Source organism: Oncorhynchus kisutch, unplaced genomic scaffold (genome assembly GCF_002021735.2).
Source record: "Oncorhynchus kisutch isolate 150728-3 unplaced genomic scaffold, Okis_V2 scaffold952, whole genome shotgun sequence".
NCBI classification, from domain to species: Eukaryota; Metazoa; Chordata; class Actinopteri; order Salmoniformes; family Salmonidae; genus Oncorhynchus; species Oncorhynchus kisutch.
The window spans coordinates 49429-73094 of NW_022262897.1; the positions used below are offsets into that span (position 1 = coordinate 49429).

Genomic DNA, 23666 nt, shown 5'->3' on the forward strand with positions numbered 1-23666 from the left:
ACCATTCTAAAAAACTATACCTTACCCTAACGACAGACCGTCTTTAAACCCAACCAACGGGTCAATCTACAAGTGGGCAACCATGGGGCCTACAACTTTGGCTGGCCGCGCCCGGACCCCTCCGCCCTACGCGCATATGATGGAGTGCACCCCCTACTTTCCCCCCTCCGGTTTCCACGTGTCAGAGATGGAAGTGGATCAACCGACTCAAAACCTCACCCTAACCCTTAACCCCCTAACCCTAGCCCTAACCCCCACCCCCTAACCCTAACCCTCTAACCCTAACTCTGACCCTCTAACCAGACTCAAAACTAGAACCTTAACCTTAACCTCACCCTTAACCGCAGCAATCCCCACCCTAGCTCTAACCTTAACCCCGATCCTGAATTTAACCTCAGCCCTGACAATAACCTCAGGTCTAATCCTGACCCTGAACATAATCCTGACCTTAACCCCACCTCAAGCTCTAATCCCTAATCCTGAACCCTAACCCCCAACCCCAACCCTAACATTTAAACGTTTCATCCCTCGCAAGGCTACCGGCCCAGACAGCATCCCCAGCCGCGTCCTCAGAGCATGTGCAGACCAACTGGCTGGTGTTTTTCCAGACATAATCAATCCCTATCCCATTCTGCTGTTCTCACATGCTTCAAGAGGGCCACCATTGTTCCTGTTCCCAAGAAAGTGAAGGTAACTGAGCTGACTATCACCCCGTAGCACTCACTTCCATCATCATTATCATCAAGTGTTTTGAGACTAGTCAAGGACCATATCACCTCCACCCTACCTGACACCCTAGACCTACTCCAATTTGCTTACCGCTCCAATAGGTCCACAGACAAAGCAATCGCAATCACTGCCCTAACCCATCTGGACAAGAGGAATACCTATGTAAGAAGGCTGTTCATTGACTACAGCTCAGCATTTAACACCATAGTATCCTCCAAACCCGTCATGAAGCTCAAGACCCTGGGTCTCGACCCCACCCTGTGCAACTGGGTCCTTGACTTCCTGACGGGCCGCCCCCAGGTGGTGAGGGTAGGTAACAACCACCCCCGATCCTGAACACTGGGGGCCCACAAGGGTGCGTTCTCAGCCTTCTCCTGTTCACCCATGACTGCGTGGCCATGCCCGCCTCCAACTCAATCATCAAGTTTGCAGACGACACTACAGTGGTAGGCTTGATTGCCAACAATGACGAGACGGCCTACAGGGAGGAGGTGAAGGCCCTCGGAGTGTGGTCGAGTGAGGTTATTTTCCTGACGTCAACAAAACAAAGGAGATGATCGTGGACTTCAGGAAAGAGCAGAGGGAGCAGCCCCCTATCCACATCGACGGGACAGTAGTGGAGAAGGTGGGAAGTTACGTTCCTCTGCGTACACATCATGGACAAACTGAAATGGTCCACCCACACAGACAGTGTGGTTAAGGCGCAGCAGCGCCTCTTCGACCTCAGGAGGCTGAAGAAATTTGGCTTGTCACCAAACACACTCAAACTTTTACAGATGCACAATCGAGAGCATCCTGTCGGGCTGTTGCCTGGTACGGCAACTGAGCCTTAAGGCTCTCCAGAGGGTAGTGAGCTCTGCACAAAGCATCACCGAGGGCAAACTACCTGCCCTCCAGGACACCTACACCACCCGATGTCATAGGAAGTACCGGTACTTGTCCTCCTTTGTCATGCTGCTAAAAAACTCAAAAACCCACCACATCTTGGCAGTGGTTAGGAGCGTTCCCTGAACAGTCCATGATCTACCTCTGGACACAGTCATGTAGTGAATGAAGTATTACATCAAGGACTGCGTGCTAAGCCTGGCTACATGCTGTATTGCCATTAGCCTTTACTGAAATGGGAATAATAACGACATTACTTCCTGTTTCAATGCCATGTCTGTGGTAATAAACTTGAACGGTGCATCCGTCTCCTGCTGGTCATTCTACATCACTAACTGGAGAGTTGTCCCTATATTTAAAAGCCGTCCCCTCTTTCGAGACCACCACCAGTGGTGTTTCATTGTCCATCTATGTGCCTCACACTAAGCTAACCCCCATAACAGGTTTATGACCACAACTTTTCATAATGCGGCCAGGAAACGGATCTACATGGCTATGATGTTCAGCTACATGTGATGTCTGAGAAAATAAAACACCATGAGGTTTAACATCCTAGACTTTATTTCAGAGCAGAAGAGAAAAGGCAACATTTACAGATGTTGAGATGTCCCATCAGCAGACGAGATCAATTCCTGAAAAAAAAACAGTTTTAATTGAAAATACTATCATATTCATGGTGGGGGTGGGGAACAAAGGATGGCAATGCTGTGGCAGACCAAAACGCTCTGGTTTTAAAGCTCTTAGCAAAACCTATAAAAGACCTTTACACTAACTCTAAGGTACCTGGTCAGGATCATACAGATCGTTGTTGAAAGACACAGCGTAGACCGTCTGTTCATCCATATTGGTCATCAGAGTCTCCTTGTCTGTGGACTGGCCCCGAGCTGCAGCTCTTGCTCTGCTAAACATAGAGTAGGGTATATATGTTTATGGTAGTATGATATACAGGTATATAATAGGGTATACAATGTAGGTATAGAGCAGCAGGGTAAACAGTAGTAGGGTAAATAGCCGTAAAGTATGTAGTAGTAGGGTTAGGAGCAGGGCGTCATGAAGTTGGCCTGTGGGTAAGGTTTATGACCCCCCCCATAAATACCTTTCTCCCTTCCCTCTCTGACTCTACAGAGGGACTCTTTGATTAGTCTTTGTTAAACATGAAAGTCTGGGAACATCAAACAAGTGGAGGGAAAGGAACCATATTTCAGTAATAGAACGAGTTGAAAATATGCGTTGGTACTTAATGAATATTATGTCAGTTGGGTTGTCATCTGAGACATTATGACTGATGACAGGACGACACTATCTGGGAAAGTCTACACATAGTTATCAGATTCACGTGGAATTGTTGTGCAATTTAAATGCAATTTAAATGAAACTACTTGTGAAAAGAGCAAATGTAATTTTAGCTTCCTAATGAGAGAATTGGGTTTTCATAAGATTAGAGCTCTGCTCAATCAGTGGCCCGCCCCTGTGAAGAGACATGGGTTATAAACTAATGAAACACGCCCTTCTCCCCCACCACTATATAAGCCCTTGATGAAAATGTAACCTCCTGTTTCGGGTACATTAGGACGACGGTCCGATGTCAGGATTCAGATAATAACGACAGAACGAAGCCAACCTCAGCATGAGCGTTGGTTGCGAATGGTATGAACTTTGAACTCTTATTCACTCCAGAAGTGATACCTCCTAGCCGTCGAGTTAGCAGCAGCCACTGTAAAACGTGGGCTAGGAAAGGACAGAGTATCCAGTCTACCACACAACGACGACACTACAACATTTCCTGTTCACCACCAGAGACACTCTTCAAAGGACAAAGACCTGTTGGGCAACACGGCTTTCCATCTACCACCAACCTATTGAAGCGCAGCTCAGATTAAATATTTATTGCATTTCCCTTTTCCAAATGGGCAGTAATTTAGAATGCATAAGATTCTGTATTTACGATAGAGTAGCTGCCTATGGCCCGATAGACATAACTTCTCCTTTTGTTCTTCAGCCTTCCCACTATTTCACTCAAACCCAACCCCCTTTTCTTTGAGTAACCAGCTGTCATATCTGTTCCGTCCGTTAGGGACATTTTCATTTATGACAATTTGTAATCAAGGTATGATTCATTCTGTGTGATTACATGCACACAGAATTAGGTGATTAGGTATTTAGTAAATAAATAAACTCAATTTTGTATTGCTAATTCAACTTGTTAGCCAGGGTTCGTGAAGATAACTAAGAATTTACAACTTTCAGATGAGACTGAAATAAAGTGACGATTAATATTGACTGCCATTGATGTAAAATATTACTAGGTCTTTAAGAGTTTATTCGGAAGATAACAGCTCTATAAATATTATTTTGTGGTGCCCCGACTTTCTAGTTAATTACATTTAAATGATTTGCTCAATCAGGTAATATTAATTACAGAGAAATTATTTTATAGAATAGCATGTTATATCATTTAATCCGGGATAGCCAAATACATGACAGTTGTAATACAATAGTAGAGGGCTTACAGTAGTAGGGTTTAGGGCAGTAGGGTATATAGTATACACTAGCAGGGTATAGAGGGATTACAGTAGTAGGGTTTAGAGCAGTAGGGTATATAGTATACAGTAGTAGGGTATAGAGGGATTACAGTAGTAGGGGTATACAAGGAATAAAGTAGGGTATATAGTATACAGCAGTAGGGTATATAGGTATATAGGTATTGTCACTAAAGCACCTTATACTACCCACCACTGCGACTTGTATGCTCTAGTCGGCTGGCCCTCGCTACATATTCGTCGCCAGACCCACTGGCTCCAGGTCATCTACAAGTCTATGCTAGGTAAAGCTCCGCCTTATCTCAGCTCACTGGTCACGATGGCAACACCCATCCGTAGCACGCGCTCCAGCAGGTGTATCTCACTGATCATCCCTAAAGCCAACACCTCATTTGGCCGCCTTTCGTTCCAGTACTCTGCTGCCTGTGACTGGAACGAATTGCAAAAATCGCTGAAGTTGGAGACTTTTATCTCCCTCACCAACTTCAAACATCAGCTATCTGAGCAGCTAACCGATCGCTGCAGCTGTACATAGTCTATTGGTAAATAGCCCACCCTTTTCACCTACCTCATCCCCGTACTGTTTTTATTTATTTACTTTTCTGCTCACCAATATCTCTACCTGTACATGACCATCTGATCTTTTATCACTCCAGTGTTAATCTGCAAAATTGTAATTATTTGCCTACCTCCTCATGCCTTTTGCACACATTGTATATAGACCCCCCCTTCGTTTTCTACTGTGTTATTGACTTGTTAATTGTTTACTCCATGTGTAACTCTTTGTTGTATGCTCACACTGCTATGCTTTATCTTGGCCAGGTCGCAGTTGCAAATGAGAACTTGTTCTCAACTAGCCTACCTGGTTAAATAAAGGTGAAAAAAAATAAACAAATAAAAAAAATATATATAGATACAGTAATATGGTATATAGCAGTAGGGAATACAGCAGTAGGGAATACAGCAGTATGATATATAGTAGTTGGGTAAACAGTAGTTAGATAAGGGATAGTCATTGGGTTAGGGACAGCAGTAGGGTATACAGCAGTACGGTATAGAGTAGTAGGGTATATTGGTACAGTACCAGTCAAAAGTTTGGACATTTCTCATTCTAGGATTCTATATTTTCTACCAAAAGTGTTCAATCAAAATATATTTTATATTTGAGATGCTTCAAAGTAGCCAGCCTTTGCCTTGACAGCTTTGCACACTCTTGGCATTCTCTTAACCAGCTTCATGAGGAAGTCACCTGGAATGCATTTCAATTAACAGGTGTTCCTTCTTAAAAATGTACATGGAATTTCATCTTCTTGTGTTTGAACCAATCAGTTGTGACAAGGGTAGGAGCTCTCATGAGGACCGCCACAGGAGTGGAAGACCCAGAGTCACCTCTGCTGCAGAGGATAAGTGCATTAGAGTTACCAGCCTCAGAAATTGCAGCCCAAATAAATGCTGAGCAGAGTTCAATAGCACCCCCTCACCATACCTCCATGCTTTACAGTGGGAAATACACATGCGGAGACCCGTTCACCCACACAGCGTTGGATCCAAAAATCTCAAATTTTGACTCCATACCAAAGGACAAATTCCCACCGGTCTAATATCCATTGCTTGTGTTTCTTATAAGCAAGTGTTTTCTTATTGGCATCTTTTAGTAGTGGTTTCTTTGCAGCAATTTGGCCTTGAAGGTCTGATTCAGTCTCCTCTGAACAATTGATGTTGAGATGCGTCTTACTTGAACTCTGTGAAGCATTTATTTGGGCTGCAATTTCTGAGGCTGGAAACTAATGCACTTATCCTCTGCAGCAGAGGTAACTCTGGGTCTTCCACTCCTGTGGTGGTCCTCATGAGAGCCAGTTTCATCATAGTACTTGGTTTTTGCAACTGCACTTGAAGAAACTTTCAAAGTCCGACAGTTTCCATATTGACTGACCTTGATGTCTTAAAGTAAATGGACTGTGGTTTCTCTTTACTTATTTGAGCTGTTGGGTTCTGAGAATTAAATGTTATGTATTGATGTCACTAAAGGAGTGCTGAGGTTGAGGGTCTACAACAGAAGTTAAGGGTTATAGGAGGAAGGTATATAGTGGGGACAACTAAGCTTGGAATGTGTTGAGTGCAGGGAAGCAATTACATGTGGCAGGCATTGATAAGGGTAGATGGGTGGAGATCTTAGAAACTAACAATGCCACTGAGGGAGAGAGGGTAATGTATAACATTTACATTATGTCAGGATATATGTTACAGTTAGACATCAGGGATCCTCTGAGAGGAGAGACAGTCTGGTATCAATAACCATGACAGCCTTCAGTTGGGGAGGAGTGAGCACTTTGGGGTAGAGTTCATGTCAGATGAAGTGAGGAAGAACAGATATCACTAAGGTTCTTCCTAGCAACAGGGATGCATTGGCTATTCGGTTGTGTAGGAGACAGACTCGGAGAAAGGGTTATATCAGTGCTTGTGTGAAATGTTTGTCTGAATTACAGCTGTAACGACCCTTTGGGAAGAATTAAACTTGGTTAAGCTTCTTTAGTGTCCGTGAGTTATTTACTCTGAGAAATACGACCCTAACAGAACCATTCTTGCCATAACAGACTTGGTATTTTACCAAATAGGGCTATCTTGATCACGGGAATAGTTGGGAACAGATTTCTTGAATTAGAATCACTTGGAGCTGATTTGTGTTTTTACAGTATAAAGAAACACAAAAAGCACATCTAATTATATATGATTTTTTCTAGAAGACTTGGGAGGCCAAATAAAACCATCCGCAGGCCAAATCTGTCCGTGGGTCGCCAGTTGGGGAACCCTGGTCTACAGGTTATATGAATGGTATGCAGTTGGCCTACAAGTTAAAGAGGTGGACTGTAGAAAACTTTAGGTTTGCTCATTCAAAGTCCTAGGTATGACAGAGGTAAACCAGAAGACTGCGAATACATTACTGACATTGGGGCCTTGAGAAAGACACTTCATACCACTAGAGTGTGTGTGTGTGTGTGTGTGTGTGTGTGTGTGTGTGTGTGTGTGTGTGTGTGTGTTAGGGATTGGAAAATACTGAACACATAGATTTTATTTGAGACTACCTCTTTCTGATGATGACAGCAGCGATGAGGACTCCACCAATGAGGCTGAGGATGCCTAAAGTGAGGGGGGCATTACTGACCCCTGGACCCTCACCCTCCTCACAGAACACACCATGGTATCCCAGAACACACTGGCAGGTGGTTTCTCCACCCCTTGCCACACATTTCCCATGTCCATTACACTGCTGGGCATCACATGACTCAGAGTCCAGCTTCTGCACCTCTACCCCCCCGGGGGTGGTCCTCCCAGACCAGTCCTGGCTAGGGGGGACGGTGTTCCCAGCATGCCCCGGGTAAGGTTTACTATGGCTGACATCTTGGGGCTTCACTCCAGACCAACCTGAGGTTACAGGGAAATCCTTGGTTATAAGAGAACAGGGTGTTAGAGAACCAGTGTTAAACTTACTGTTTTCACATTGGATTTACATTAATTTCCTAATAGAAAATATTGGCAAATGATTATGCAACTCAACCAGGCCCATTTTTGCATGCATTTTCTAGCACGCTGGGAATGAATGGTAGTAGCGGTCTGCAGATGTAGGTGGGCGGCCATTTTAAAATCCATTGATAATACACCATCAAAAATAAATATATTATTCTTGAATTTAGCCAGGTCCTAAGGAACAATTAATCAAATATATTTTCAAAAGAAAGGAATAGCATATTGAGTTTAATTAGCCCTATTTTACAGGTCAATGCAGTCATGGCTGTGCATGTCACTGCAACAATGTCGATAGACCAACTGTAAACCAGCTTTGAGCCGTAGGCAGAATTTTACAGAAATAAGGTCGTAAGGTGGAAATAAAAGTTTTGGTTTTCATAACGGCAATACCATTCAGATAAAGACAAGGAAAAAAGTTGCCAGAAAAACATCTTTGTATGAAAGGGATGTCAGTAGGGCTAAATAATCACAACCTCAATATCTGTCTAAAAGTACAGCAAACATGCACTAATCAAGCAGCAGTTTCATTCTATATACTAGGTTACAAGTGAACATTCCTACACTGGACATTTCCTACACTGTCACTGATAATAACCCCCCCATGTCATTACATTAAGATTTAAAGGGGGTTTCATATCAATTTTCTATAAAAATCACCAGTTGATTTAAAACCTGTTTAACCCTTTATCATAGTTTGTCTTGACAGATTTGTACAAAATCTTATGACTTAACTTTACATTTATGGCAGTGTAAGTAGTCATATCATATAGTCAGGGTTGGTGAGTAATGGATTACAAAAAACAGTAACTGAGCCATTAACAGCCAAAATATTGTTATCAGATTAGATACTTTTGAAACACTGGAATAAGAATCTATGACACTTGTTCCCAATGACATTAAAATCAGCATTGAAAAAGTCCCACCTGAGCGAGTCGGACCACAAGTCAGAGACCACTATGATGACACACCAAATGTGTTTGATGGATCGCGGGAAAAGTGCAGGAATAGGCTTTTGTTGGCTACAATCCAAGGTTGTTCTTCCAATGGTGCGACTGCTGTCAGCATCCAATGATTATCCAACTTGAATAAATGATTGGAAGTAAGGATAACAGCAGTGGTGTAGTCTATGGCAATACAGATTTCACATATTTTTGATGACTACACAGCGCATAGATGTGAATCATACTGTGGTTCTCTCATTTAGCTAATTGCGCCTTACGGCTTGTGGTTGTTGTGGATGGCTGTTGAAATTTAAAAAGTGTATTTGAACCATTTAATGGTTGAATTCAAGAAGTTTAAGATGCCCATCAATCGTTTTTGAAACCAGTGACCAGCCACTCTTGCAACAGCTGCATAGTGCAGATCCCAGCCTATTATGGAATAAAAGTAGGGACTTTATATCTCAACCTAATTCATGCTGATAAAATAAATAAAACATTTATTCTTTGTTTAACTAGGTAGGTCAGTTAAGAACAATTTCTTATTTACAATGACAGCCTAGGAACAGTGGGTTAACTGCGTTCAAGAGCAGGAGGACATTTTTACCTAGTAAGTATGAGGAGTCGATCTAGCAACCTTTCGGTTACTGGTCCAATACTCTAACCACAAGGCTACCTGCCGCATAAGCCTAATGGACAAATACTCACAGTTTTGATAGACTTAAAGGGGCAATCTGTAGTTGCCCCACACATCTCCAATGATTCTTGAACAATATAACTTATACATGCCTCATGAGCTTAGTTCAACTGTCACTACGAGAACAAAAAATAAGCTTGTTTTTCTAATGTTTGTAAACATTCTTGTAAACACTGTTTAGCCTCATACCATGGTTCAAATTATTTTGATATCATGGATGGTCAGTCCTTGCATCCACAGCTCTATTAATCGAATAGTCACCCACGATATGCAACTGTTCAGGGAAGTCAGGAACCAATAAACACAGCAAGCATAGGATTGCTTTTTCAAACAGAAATTTGCATGGCACTAATGTCCATGGAGAACAAAAGCACCTCCTCCCTGCTTCCCACTGTACTGAGGCTATGCGACACGGTCACCACCGATAAATCCAAGATAATTGAATATTTCATTAAGATTTTTTTTACGGCTGGCCATGCTTTCCTCCTGGCTACCAACAGCTCTTCACCCCTAGCAGCAACTTACCCGAGCCTCTGCAGCTTCGCCGTCACCCAAATCCAGATCGCAGATGTTCTGAAATAGCTGCTAAACCAGGACCCGTACAAGTCAGCTGGGCTAGAAAATCTGGACCCTCCCATCCTAAAATTAGCCACCGCCATTGTTGCAACCCCTATTATCAGTCTGTTCAACCTCTCGTTTCTTCAGAGATCACTAAAGATTGAAAAGCTGGTGCGGTCATCCACCTCTTCAAAGGGGACGACACCCTAGACCCAAACTGTTAGACCTACATCCATCCTGCCCTGCCTTTCTAAAGTCTTCGAAAGCCAAGTTAACCCTGTGACAACCCATCCCGTGAACGAAAATCTAGATCGCCATTGGCCAGGTCATCAGAAGCTTGATAAAGGCAATTGAACTGTATTAGGGCAAAATTTGGCTGTGAAAGTGAAATCAACCAATCACATTGACTTATTAAATGGGTGGCCTTTTTGAAGGCCAACAGGTCACTGAGCAACAGCAAATTAGTTTTTCCACGGTCTAGCTAGCCATCTGTTGTAGGCTAAATTGCAGCGGCTGCAACAGGTGTTATCAAAGAGGATGTTTTTGCTAATTTGGTAGCGTCTTGTTTTTCAAAAATAACTTATGGTGAGTTGACCTGTGATTTGCTTGTAGTTTGACAATTGAAAATAACTTGTTTGTGAACATTGTTAAATTTAAAGTGGAAATGACAGCATTTTTGGCAACATGAAATCTTATTAACACCCCCAGGAAGAATTATACTTTTAAACATTTTCTGACAAGTGATCTAATAAAAAGTTTGAGAATTACGTATAAATTCTAAAGCACTATAGTGGGAAAGTAGCCGTGCATTTGATCAATTAATACACTAGAGTAAATCAAAAGGAATTAAAATCTGTCTTGTCCTGCGCCGGAGTCTATACAGACCGGTGTGCTATAGCCAAATAACATTTTATTTGTCACGCGCCATATACAACAGGTCAAGTGCTTACTTATAAGCCCTTAACACTTGTTTTTCTTAACTTCTTGTTGGTTAAGTAAAAACTTAAATAATAACAATAGCGAGGCTATATACAAGGGGTACAGAGTCAATGTGGAGGCTATATGCAGGGGGTACAGAGTCAATATACAGGGGGTACAGAGTCAATATACAGGGGTACAGAGTCAATGTGGAGGCTATATACAGGGTCTACCGGTACAGAATAAATGTGGAGGCTATATACAGGGGCTACCGGTACAGAGGGCACCGGTTACGAGGTAATATGTACATGTAGGTAGAGTTAGTGACTATGCATAGATAATAAACAGAGTAGCAGCAGCGTAAAAGAGGGGTCTGGGTAGCCCTTTGATTAGCTGTTCAGGAGTCTTTTGGCTTGGAGGTAGAGAAGCGAAGCCTTTTGGATCTAGACTTGGTGCTCTGGTACCGCTTGCCGTGTGGTAGCAGAGAGAACAGTCTGACTAGGGTGGCTGGAGTCTGACAATTTGTAGGGCCTTCCTCTGACACTGCCTGGTATAGAGGTCCTGGATGGCAGGAAGCTTGGCCCCAGTGATGTACTGGGCCGTATGCACTACCCTCTGTACAGCCTTGGGGTCGGAGGCCAAGCAGTTGCCATACCAGGCAGTGATGCAATCAGTCAGGATGCGCTCGATGGTGCAGCTGTAGAACCTTTTGAGGATCTGCCAGTTGGTGAGTTCATGCTTGGAGTACACGTCCTGGTAAACCATGTGGCCCTGCGGCCTTGTGAATGTTGACCTGTTTAAAGGTCTTACATCGGAAAAGAAGAGCGTGTTGGTAGTTCTCCTGCTCCCTTATAATTATCCATGATTTCATTTTTGATCTGTTTGGTTCCCGCCGCTTCAATTGAATGGCGTTACGCTACTCTGTTACAGTAAAACCACGTGGTTAGTTTGAGGATGACAATGTTGGCTTCCATTCACATCCTAGCATTCCAAAAATAAACCTGGCCTCCCGAATGGCTGTGGTCTAAGGCACTACATCCCAGAGCTAGCTGTGCCACTAGAGATCCTTGTGGGATTTTCCTGTCTCATTGCGCTCTAGTGCCAGGAGCAATGCACACTGACCTGGCGCAATGCACACTGACACGGTCACCAGATGTACGGTGTTTCCTCTGACACATTGGTGCTGCTGGCTTTCGGGTTAAGCAGGTGTTGTGTCAAGAAGCAGTGCGGCTTGGCTGGGTTGTGTCGGAGAACGCATGGCGCTCGAGTTCGTACGGGAGACTAACTATCGATAAGTTAAACAAAGTTAGCCAGTTTTAGGTCACTGTAATAAAAACTGATGGTGAGATTCATGGTTTATTATGTGTGCCTGTGTTGGCCACATGGGCTACAGAAACATCAATGCCCACGTTATTCTCACATTTTAGAATGCAATAATTAGAAAATCAAGGTATTTAAAAGCGCATTATTCTTAGTGGTAATAGCCTACTTTTTCATACACTTCGTGGGTGGAGTTTTTTTTTATATTAGGATATATATGTACAACTACAACTAACTAAATACTATTTTATAACATTGAGATCCTTGAACTGCAATTGAGTGCCTGAAAGTCCTTGAATTTGACATGCCAATGTCTGTATGAAGTTCAGATATGGGATCATTTGCATAAATGTCACTTTTATTCCTCCAAGTACACATGTGGAACTGCATACAGCTATATTTTTGTTACAATGTCACATTAGACCCATTTACTTCAGAAAGTTCACACCCCTTGACATTTTCCAGTTTGTTCTGTTTTCAGCCTGAATAAAAGTATTCAACCCATTTGTTATGGCAAGACTAAATAAGTTAATGAGTAAAAACAAATCCTAAACAAGTCACATAACTTGCATTGATTCACTGTGTGCACTAAGTGTATTCAGAATAAAATACATTTAATGGTGCTAAGCACAGGTAAAATCTTAGAGGAAAACCTGGTTGTCTGTTTTCCAAACAGAGATGAATTCAGCATTAATAGGACAATAACCTAAAACACGAGTTGCTTACCAAGAAAACACTGAATGTTCATGCGTGGCCAAGTTAGTTTTGACTTCACTACTTGAAAAGCTATGACAATACCTGAAACATATGTTTGTCTGGCAATGACTAAAAACCAATTTTACAGAGCTTGAAGAAATGTGAAATCTACAAAGTTGACTCAGGGGTGTAAATAGTTATGCAAATGAAATCTGTATTTCATTTCCAATTAAATTTGCAAACATTTCTAATAACATGTTTTCACTTAATTATTATGGGGTATTGTGAAAGATGTGAGAAAAGACATTTAATAAATTTTCAATTCAGGCTGTAACAACAAAATGTGGAATAAGTCAAGGGGTATGAATACTTTCTGAAGGCACTGAACATGCAGAAAAACAAGCTGTTGTATTGTGCATGTAATTACAAAGCAGCAAACCAGAGCTGTAATTCTAACCAAACAAGTTGTCATGTAGTGGTGTAGTGTCTCATTCCTGCTGATACTGAACACAACAGAGCTCACACACAATATGGGTGATTAATAGAACAGCTCCATTGTTATGAAGGCATAATGAGATCTTAAATACATTGTTACTATTGTTGGTTAGCTATCTATATTTTTTCTCTCCATATTAGCATAGATCAGTGAAAACACCAGAAAATAAGATGCAATGAGCAGCTTCTTGTCATTGTTACTAGCCATCTGAACCCATAACGCACACCTCTCGGCCACATCGATTCGAGCATCATTTTTGTGAAGTTGTCAGCCAACCTGTACAGTCTATTTCTACGTGAGTCAGGGGGTATAATCGGTTCACTTTATTTCTATGGGTGAGTCAGGGGTATAGTCAATTCACTAATTCTTTATGCGAGGCAGGGCAGACAGGGTTGGGGTTACTCACATTTGATCTCGTCTGAATGGTCGAGGCAGTCGGTTTGGTGGTTACAGAACTTTGTGAGGGGGAGACACCCGCTGCCGTCGCTACAGGCCCTGCTGCCCTCTGGACACTGGAGGGGGGGGGAGGGGCTACACGTGTTGGTGTCGACAGGTTGGTAACCACGTCCACATCGGCAGCTACGCCCCCCTGGGTAGGCCAGGCACAGCTGACTGCAGCCTCCGTTCCGCTCTGAGCAGCTGTTAGTTCCTGGGACAGAGAGGACAGAGTAGAGTTGGTTAGACCATTGGCAGAGCTAGATGTGACACTACTTACCTCCGAAAACACTACACGCAGAGGAAGTGCGCTTGTTCAGTCTCCCTAACTGCACAGTGACACCGTTATACCGCCACCTAACTGCACAGTGACACCGTTATACCGCCACCTAACTGCACAGTGACACCGTTATACCGCCACCTAACTGCACAGTGACACCGTTATACCGCCACCTAACTGCACAGTGACACCGTTATACCGCAGAGTGACAGCATTATAACGTCACCTAACAGTGAACACATTCACTGGGCCGTGGTGGACACTCACCTTTCTGACTGGTTTTGCTGTAAACCCTCAGTGCCACTACATTGGTATTGACCTCAAACCACAGCTGCTTGGGCTGAAATCCATCACTGAACCAGATTCTAGTCACATCTACAACAGAGAGGCAGAGCCAGAAGGTGTTATTAGAAATCAGGCATTCCCCAGTGTAGCTGTCTAGGCCCTTTACGTGTTTTAATCTTTACTAATGACATGCAGCCAGTGTACCATGTATGCAGTTTGCTTCAGTCACCGCTGTTCCATAAGGTGAATTATCTGTTATTTTGATCTGATTCTACTGCTTGCATCAGTTACCCGATGTGGAATAGAGTTCCATGTAGTGCTGTACGCCTCCCATAGTCTGTTCTGGACTTGGAGACTGTGAAGAGACCACTTGTGGCATATGTCTTGTGAGGTATGCATGGGTGTTTGAGCTGTCTGCCAGTAGTTCAAACAGACAGCTCGGTGCATTCAGTATGTCAATACCGCTCACAGAAACAATTAGTGATGAAGTCAATCTCTCCTCGGAGCCAGGTTAGATTTACATGCAGATTATTAATGTTAGCTCTGTGTACATCCAAGGGCCAGCCATACTGTTCTGAGCCAAATGTAATTTTCTTACGGCCCCATTTGTGGGACCTGACCACACGACTGAACAGTAGTCCAGGTGTGACAAAACACGGGCCTGTAGGACCTGCCTTGTTGACAGCGCTGTTAAGGCAGCAGAGCAACACTTTATTATGGGCAGATTTATTTACACAAAGCCAGTGGCATGTCGTTAGTATAGATTGAAAAAGTAAGCTGCCTAGACAGCTGCCCTGGGGAATTCTTGATTCTACCTGTATTATCTTGGAGGCTTCCATTAAAGAACACCCTCTGTTCTGTTGGAAAGGAAACTCTTTATCCACAATATAGCAGGGCATAACAGTGACAAGAAAATGTAAACTCTTGAAATACCTGGATTTCTGCATAAATTGGTCATAAAATGTGATCTGAACTTAACACAATATGCTAAAACAAACAATTATATATATATATATATATATATATGTTTGTTTTTATTGAACAATGAAAACATTCCTATTGCAGCGTGGAAAAAGAATGTGACCCCTTGGATATAATAACTGGTTGACCCTCATTTGGCAGCAATAACCTCCAAAAATGTTCTGTAGTTGCAGATCAGACCTGCACAACGGTCAGGAGGTATTTTGGACCATTCCTCTTTACAAAACTGTTTCAGTTCAGCAATATTCTTGGGATGTCTGGAGTGAACTGCTCTAATGAGGTCATGCCACAGCATCTCAATCAGGTTGAGGTCAGGACTGACTGGGCATTTGATTCACTAATGTGTTTTGGTTTGTTAACAAGTTGGGTGACGCAACAGGACATGCTTCAATTGGCGGACAGATCGCCTTAAATTCTCCTGCAAAAAGTCTTGATAAACTTGGAAATTTATTTTTCCATCGATGATAGCAAGTTGCCCAGGCTCTGAGGCAGCCCCAAATCATGATGCTCCCTCCACCAAACTTTACAGTTGGGATCAGTTTGATGTTGGTGTGCTGTGCCTTTTTTTTCCACACTGTGTGTTCCTTCCAAACAACTCAACTTTAGTTTAATGTGTCCACAGAATATTTTTCCAGTAGCGCTGTGGAACATCCAGGTGCACTTTTTCAAACTTCAGACGTACAGCAATATTTTTGGGACAGCAGTTGCTTCTTCCGTGGTGGCCTCCCATGAACACCATTCTTGTTTTTTTTTTTTTACATATCGTAGTCTCATCAACAGAGATGTTAACATGTTCCAGAGTTTTCTGTAAGTCTTTAGCTGACACTCTAGGATTCTTCTTAACCTGATTGAGCATTCTGTTTTGTGATCTTGCAGTCATCCTTGCAGGACTGCCACTACTACGGAGAGTAGCAACAGTGTTAAACTTTCTCCATTTATAGACAATTTGTCTTAACGTGGACTGATGACCAAGCCTTTTAGATGTACTTTTGTAACCCTTTCCAGCTTTATGCAAGTCTACAATTTGTAATCTTAGATCTTGAGATATATTTTGTTCGAGGCATGGTTCACACCATGTAATGCCTCCTGTGAATAGCAAACTCAAATTTTGCGACCGTTTATTTATTGGGCAAGGCAGCTCTAACCAACATCTCCAATCTTGTCTCATTGATATGACTCCAGGTTAGCTGACATACTTTTTCCCGACCTACACTGAATGTTTAAATGACGTATTCCAATATAGACAAGAAAAATACAATCATTTGTGCTAGTTTAAGCACACAATATTTGTCTATTGTTGTGATTTAGATGAATATCAGATCAATTTATGCAGAAATCTTAGAAATTTCACAGGCTTCACACTTTTCCTTGTCACTCTACATTCCCCCCCCCAATCTTTTAATCAATTTCTATCAGTCAATCAGTCATTTGTGTAAGTGCTGTGCTTGTTGAACATCCTTCCCTATAAGCATGCTGAAAGTCTTGTCAATTTGTTTACTGGTCAAACATTCTTTCCCAAAGTTTACTAAGGGTTGGGTAGAGGCTGACTTGGGCCAGTAAAAGGGGCTTTTACTTTTCTTAGGTAGCGGAATGACTTTAGCTTCCCTCCGGGCACACACTCTAGTAGGCTTAAATTGAAGATATGGCAAATATGAGTGGCAATAGTCTGCCATTATCCTCAGTTTTTTTCCATCCAAGTTGTCAGACGCAGGTGGCTTGTCATTTTTGATAGACATTTATTTCACCTCTTCCAAACTCACTTTACGGAACTCCAAATGAAGGGTGGGGCTATGTCTTTCAGCGGTTTGGGCTAGGGGTGGGGCTGTACTGTTCAGGGGTTAAGGGTGTGAGGTGTGGAATGTAGGGTGAGGTGTGAGAGGCTGTACTGTTGTCAAGGTTAATGGTTAGGGGTGTTGGATTGTACCATTGTCAAGGTTAGAATTAGTCGTGCCGGGGAGGTTACGCACAGTTCAGACGTCACACTTATGGCGAGCCGCATTGAATCGAAATTAAGAGCGACCTAGCAAGTTTAAGCACTTTGCTTGATGTACCGATTGGATTCATACAACCGCTCAGACTTCCTCGTTGGTTTTGGGTGGAATTCAAGCATAACAGCGATCTTTCCTACATCTGGTGAATAGAGACCATGATTGCGCTTCCGTGGGGTTGCGTGGAGAAGCAACTTATTTGCATCAATTAACATGTATTAATATAAATTAACATTCCTCCCGACAGTGGAAGAAGTGCTCTGGCACACTGCATGAGTGCTTCATCAGCACCGACAGAGCGGCAAAGGCTATCCAACCAGACGCAACTAATGGTTTTCAGACACTATCCCCCTCGTCCAACGAATAAGTGAGGTATTTTTTTCCGCGCTGCGGCGATAGAGCTGCTGGTCTTGCAGCTTCTAGGGTTTATGGGATTGTGCTGCAGTGTGGATTAGAGTGAGGATGTTTAGAGCTTGGATACGGTGTGGATTAGGAGTTGTAGAGCTGTGTTTGATCAAGGGTTTAGGGGTGTGAGGTGTACCATACCTTTATCCAGGCTGCTCCACAGGAGGACGTTCTCAGCCAGTGTGAAGGACATGAGTCCGGGATCTGCATTAAACTGTTTAAATCCAGAACCATCCAGAAGAATGGAGTCGATTACTCCAGCACCTGCAACAAGGGACATGTTTTCACTGAGGACAGCAGGCCTGGGGAAATCAATTCATCCCAATGAGGTATTCCACATTGCTTGTAAAGTGCCATAATAATCTAGGTCCGCCCAGTTAGTACAGGTTATAATCTCTCACCCATGTCGGCCCAGTACAGATTATAATCTCACCCACCCACAAGGCTGAAATATGTGCCCTTGCTTTGAAATATAGTAAGCAAGGTTAGTTTGTATTCATCCAACAATCTGTGCTACACATTTTTCTACACTATAAATGCAATTTCTTCCACTTTTTGAGTGAAACAAAGATGCTTATCTAAATGGTGAAAATGCAACAGCTGTTAATCAGACTCATTTCACTTACATAGTGCAACCAAGAGATAGTTTCTCGCTTACGACCACACCGCCTGAGTACGCCTGATCTCGTCGATCTCGGAAGCTAAGCAGGGTGGGCCTGGTTAGTACTTGGATGGAGACCTCCTGGGAAAACCAGGTGCTGTAAGCTTTTCGTCAACTCTTTGTCCGTTTTTTCCCACAAGGCGGCCTGAAATATGGTGCCCTTGCTTTGAAATAAGATAAGCAATGGTTAGTTTGTATTTCATCCAACAATCTGTGCTACAAATTATTTCTACAGTATATGCAATTGTGTTCCACTTTTTGAGTGACACAAAGATGCTTATCTAATGGTGAAAATGCAAAGCTGTTAATCAGACTCACTTTTCACTTAACATATGCACCAAGAAGATAGTTTCTCGGCTTACGACCACAACACGCCTGAGTACGCCTGATCTCGTCTGATCTCGAAGCTAAGCAGGGTCCAGGCCTGGTTAGTACTTGGATGGGAGACGGCCTGGGATACCAGGTGCTGTAAGATTTTCGTCAACTCTTTGTCCGTTTTTTCCCACAAGCTGAAATATGTGCCCTTGCTTTGAAATAAGTAAGCAAGGTTAGTTTGTATTCATCAACAATCTGTGCTACAAATTATTTCTACAGTATATGGCAATTTCTTCCACTTTTTGAGTGACACAAGATGCTATCTAAATGGTGAAAATGCAACAGCTGTTATCAGACTCACTTTTCACTTAACATAGTGCACCAAGAGACAGTTTCTCGCTTACGACCACACCGGCCTGAGTACGCCTGATCTCGTCTGATCTCGGAAGCAAGCAGGTCGGCCTGTTGTACTTGGATGGGAGACCGCCTGGGAATACCAGGTGCTGTAAGCTTTTTGTCAACTCTTTGTCCGTTTTTTCCCCACAAGGCTGAAATATGTGCCCTGCTTTGAAATAAGTAAGCAAGGTTAGTTTTATTTCATCCAACAATCTGTGCTACAAATTATTTCTACAGTATATGCAATTTCTTCCACTTTTGAGTGACACAAGATGCCTTATCTAAATGGTTGAAAATGCAACAGCTGTTAATCAGACTCACTTTCACTTAACATAGTGCACCAAGAGATAGTTTCTCCGCTTTACGACCACACCGGCCTGAGTACGCCTGATTCGTCTTGATCTCGGAAGCTAAGCAGGGTCGGGCCTGGTTAGTACTTGGATGGGAGACCGCCTGGGAATACCAGGTGCTGTAAGATTTTTTGTCAACTCTTTGTCCGTTTTTTTCCCACAAGGCTGAATAGTGCCCTTGCTTTGAAATAAGTAAGCAAGGTTAGTTTGTATTTCATCCAACAATCTGGTGCTACAAAATTATTTCTACAGTATATGCCATATCTTCCACTTTTTGAGTGACACAAAGATCTATCTAAATGGTGAAAATGCAACAGCTGTTAATCAGACTCACTTTCACTTAACATAGTGCACCAAGAGAGATAGTTTCTCGCTTACGACCACACCGTCCTGAGTACGCCTGATCTCGTCTGATCTCGGAAGCTAAAGCAGGGTCGGGCCTGTTAGTACTTGGATGGGAGACCGCTGGGAATACCAGGTGCTGTAAGCTTTTCGTCAACTCTTTGTCCGTTTTTCCACAAGCTGAAATATGGGCCTTGCTTTGAAATAAGTAAGCAAGTTAGTTTGTATTTCATCCAACAATCTGTGCTACAAATTATTTTACAGTATATGCAATTTGTTCCACTTTTTGAGTGACACAAAGATGCTTATCTAAATGGTGAAAATGCAACAGCTGTTAATCAGACTCAAACTTTCACTTAACATAGTGCACCAAGAGATAGTTTCTCGCTTACGACCAAACCGGCCTGAGACGCCTGATCTCGTCTGATCTCGGAAGCTAAGCGGGTCAGGCCTGGTTAGTACTTGGAATGGGAGAACCCCGCCTGGGAATACCAGGTGCTGATAAAGCTTTTGTTGTCAACTATTGTCCGATTTTTCCAACAAGAGCTGAAATATGTTGGCCCGTTGCTTTGAAATAAGTAGCAAGGTTAGTTTTGTATTTCCATCCAACAATCTGTGCTAACATGAAATTATTTCTACAGTATATGCAATTTCTTCCACTTTTTGAGTGACACAAAGATGCTTATCTAAATGGTGAAAATGCAACAGCTGTTAATCAGACTCACTTTCACTTAACATAGTGCACCAAGAGATAGTTTCTCGCTTACACCACACCGGCCTGAGTACGCCTGATCTCGTCTGATCTCGGAAGCTAAGCAGGGTCGGGCCCTGGTTAGTACTTGGATGGGAGACCGCCTGGGAATACCAGGTGCTGTAAGCTTTTGTCAACTCTTTGTCCGTTTTTCCCACAAGGCTGAAATATGTGCCCTTGCTTTGAAATAAGTAAGCAAGTTAGTTTGTATTTCATCCAACAATCTGTGCTACAAATTATTTCTACAGATATGCAATTTCCTCCACTTTTTGAGTGACACAAAGATGCTTATCTAAATGGTGAAAATGCAACAGCTGTTAATCAGACTCACTTTCACTTAACATAGTGCACCAAGAGATAGTTTCTCGCTTACGACCACACGGCCTGAGTACGCTGATCTCGTCTGATCTCGGAAGCTAAGCAGGTCGGGCCTGGTTAGTACTGGATGGGAGACCGCCTGGGAATACCAGGTGCTGTAAGCTTTTCGTCAACTCTTTGTCCTTTTTTCCCACAAGGCTGAAATATGTGCCCTTGCTTTGAAATAAGTAAGCAAGGTTAGTTGTATTTCATCCAACAATCTGTGCTACAAATTATTTCTACAGTATATGCAATTTCTTCCACTTTTTGAGTGACACAAAGATGCTTATCTAAATGGTGAAAATGCAACAGCTGTTAATCAGACTCACTTTCACTTAACATAGTGCACCAAGAGATAGTTTCTCGCTTACGACCACACCGGCCTGAGTACGCCTGATCTCGTCTGATCTCGGAAGCTAAGCAGGGGTCGGGCCTGGTTAGTACTTGGATGGGAGACCGCCTGGGAATACCAGGTGCTGTAAGCTTTTGTCAACTCTTTGTCCGTTTTTTTCCCACAAGGCTGAAATATGTGCCCTTGCTTTGAAATAAGTAAGCAAGGTTAGTTTGTATTTCATCCAACAATCTGTGCTACAAATTATTTCTACAGTATATGCAATTTCTTCCACTTTTTGAGTGAACACAAGATGCTTATCTAAATGGTGAAAATGCAACAGCTGTTTATCAGACTCACTTTCACTTACATAGTGCACAAGAGATAGTTTTCCCTCTCGCTACGACACACCGGCCTGAGTACGCCTGATCTCGTCTGATCTCGGAAGCTAAGCAGGGTCGGGCCTGGTTAGTACTTGGATGGGAGACCGCCTGGGAATACCAGGTGCTGTAAGCTTTTCGTCAACTCTTTGTCCGTTTTTTCCCACAAGGCTGAAATATGTGCCCTTGCTTTGAAATAAGTAAGCAAGGTTAGTTTGTATTTCATCCAACAATCTGTGCTACAAATTATTTCTACAGTATATGCAATTTTCTTCCACTTTTTGAGTGAACCAAAGATGCTTATCTAAATGGTGAAAATGCAACAGCTGTTAATCAGACTCACTTTCACTTAACATAGTGCACCAGAGATAGTTTCTCGCTTACGACCACACCGACCGCCTGAGTACGCCTGATCTCGTCTGATCTCGGAAGCTAAGCAGGGTCGGCCTGGTTAGTACTTTGATGGGAGAAACCGCCTGGGAATACAATTGCGGTAAGATTTTCGTGCAATCTCTCTTTTGTCCGTTTTTTTCCCACAAGGCTGAAATATGTGCCCTTGCTTTGAAATAAGTAAGCAAGGTTAGTTTGTATTTCATCCAACAATCTGTGCTACAAATTATTTCTACAGTATATGCAATTTCTTCCACTTTTTGAGTGACACAAAGATGCTTATCTAAATGGTGAAAATGCAACAGCTGTTAATCAGACTCACTTTCACTTAACATAGTGCACCAAGAGATAGTTTCTCGCTTACGACCACACCGGCCTGAGTACGCCTGATCTCGTCTGATCTCGGAAGCTAAGCAGGGTCCGGGCCTGGTTAGTACTTGATGGGAGACCGCCTGGGAATACCAGGTGCTGTAAGCTTTTCGTCAACTTCTTGTCCGTTTTTTTCCCACAAGGCTGAAATATGTGCCCTTGCTTGAAATAAGTAAGCAAGGTTAGTTTGTATTTCATCCAACAATCTGTGCTACAAATTATTTCTACAGTATATGCAATTTCTCCACTTTTTGAGTGACACAAAGATGCTTATCTAAATGGTGAAAATGCAACAGCTGTTAATCAGACTCACTTTCACTTAACATAGTGCACCAAGAGATAGTTTCTCGCTTACGACCACACGTCTGAGTACGCCTGATCTCGTCTGATCTCGGAAAGCTAAGCAGGGTCCGGGCCTGGTTAGTACTTGGATGGGAGACTGCCTGGAATACCAGGTGCTGTAAGCTTTTCGTCACTCTTTGTCCGTTTTTTCCAGGCTGAAATATGTGCCCTTGCTTTGAAATAAGTAAGCAAGGTTAGTTTGTATTTCATCCAACAATCTGTGCTACAAATTATTTCTACAGTATATGCAATTTTCTTCCACTTTTTGAGTGACACAAGATGCTTATCTAAATGGTGAAATGCAACAGCTGTTAATCAGACTCACTTTCACTTAAACATAGTGCACCAAGAGATAGTTTCTCGCTTACGACCACACCGGCCTGAGTACGCCTGATCTCGTCTGATCTCGGAAGCTAAGCAGGGTCGGGCCTGGTTAGTACTTGGATGGGAGACCGCCTGGGAATACCAGGTGCTGTAAGCTTTTCGTCAACTCTTTGTCCGTTTTTTCCCACAAGGCTGAAATATGTGCCCTTGCTTTGAAATAAGTAAGCAAGGTTAGTTTGTATTTCATCCAACAATCTGTGCTACAAATTATTTCTACAGTATATGCAATTGTTCCACTTTTTTGAGTGACACAAAGATGCTTATCTAAATGGTGAAAATGCAACAGCTGTTAATCAGACTCTCACTCACTTAACATAGTGCACCAAGAGATAGTTTCTCGCTTACGACCACACCGGCCTGAGTACGCCTGATCTCGTCTGATCTCGGAAGCTAAGCAGGGTCGGGCCTGTTAGTACTTGGATGGGAGACGCCTGGGAATACCAGGTGCTGTAAAAGCTTTTGTCAACTCTTTGTCCGTTTTTTCCCACAAGGCTGAAATATGTGCCCTTGCTTTGAAATAAGTAAGCAAGGTTAGTTTGTATTTCATCCAACAATCTGTGCTACACAATTATTTCTACAGTATAATGCAATTTCTTCCACTTTTTGAGTGACACAAAGATGC

General features: G+C 42.7%; 1 protein-coding gene, 1 non-coding gene and 10 pseudogenes across 2 annotated transcripts; 11 read left to right on the forward strand and 1 right to left on the reverse strand.

Moving 5' to 3' along the window:
• Positions 1 to 2152: 2152 nt before the first annotated feature.
• LOC116363580 (low-density lipoprotein receptor-related protein 1B-like) lies at positions 2153 to 18081 on the reverse strand. Its single transcript, XM_031817169.1, has 7 exons — positions 18078 to 18081; positions 17818 to 17940; positions 14285 to 14392; positions 13709 to 13951; positions 7238 to 7577; positions 2398 to 2515; positions 2153 to 2246 (listed from the first exon to the last, which is right to left on the reverse strand). The coding sequence occupies exons 1-7, from the start codon at positions 18079 to 18081 to the stop codon at positions 2205 to 2207; spliced, it is 978 nt and encodes a 325-aa protein (XP_031673029.1). The 3' UTR covers positions 2153 to 2204.
• Positions 18082 to 18328: 247 nt separating this feature from the next.
• On the forward strand, positions 18329 to 18443 carry LOC116363596 (uncharacterized; annotated as a pseudogene).
• Positions 18444 to 19050: 607 nt separating this feature from the next.
• On the forward strand, positions 19051 to 19164 carry LOC116363600 (uncharacterized; annotated as a pseudogene).
• A 243-nt stretch (positions 19165 to 19407) lies between these two features.
• LOC116363589 (uncharacterized) lies at positions 19408 to 19526 on the forward strand (annotated as a pseudogene).
• A 244-nt stretch (positions 19527 to 19770) lies between these two features.
• LOC116363595 (uncharacterized) lies at positions 19771 to 19888 on the forward strand (annotated as a pseudogene).
• A 613-nt stretch (positions 19889 to 20501) lies between these two features.
• Positions 20502 to 20620, forward strand: LOC116363584 (uncharacterized; annotated as a pseudogene).
• A 238-nt stretch (positions 20621 to 20858) lies between these two features.
• Positions 20859 to 20973, forward strand: LOC116363597 (uncharacterized; annotated as a pseudogene).
• A 240-nt stretch (positions 20974 to 21213) lies between these two features.
• Positions 21214 to 21333, forward strand: LOC116363601 (uncharacterized; annotated as a pseudogene).
• A 245-nt stretch (positions 21334 to 21578) lies between these two features.
• LOC116363594 (uncharacterized) lies at positions 21579 to 21695 on the forward strand (annotated as a pseudogene).
• Positions 21696 to 22307: 612 nt separating this feature from the next.
• Positions 22308 to 22426, forward strand: LOC116363583 (uncharacterized; annotated as a pseudogene).
• A 596-nt stretch (positions 22427 to 23022) lies between these two features.
• On the forward strand, positions 23023 to 23141 carry LOC116363582 (5S ribosomal RNA). The gene has a single exon (XR_004207867.1). It is a non-coding gene; the product is annotated as a 5S ribosomal RNA (ribosomal RNA).
• Positions 23142 to 23383: 242 nt separating this feature from the next.
• On the forward strand, positions 23384 to 23500 carry LOC116363599 (uncharacterized; annotated as a pseudogene).
• Positions 23501 to 23666: the final 166 nt, after the last annotated feature.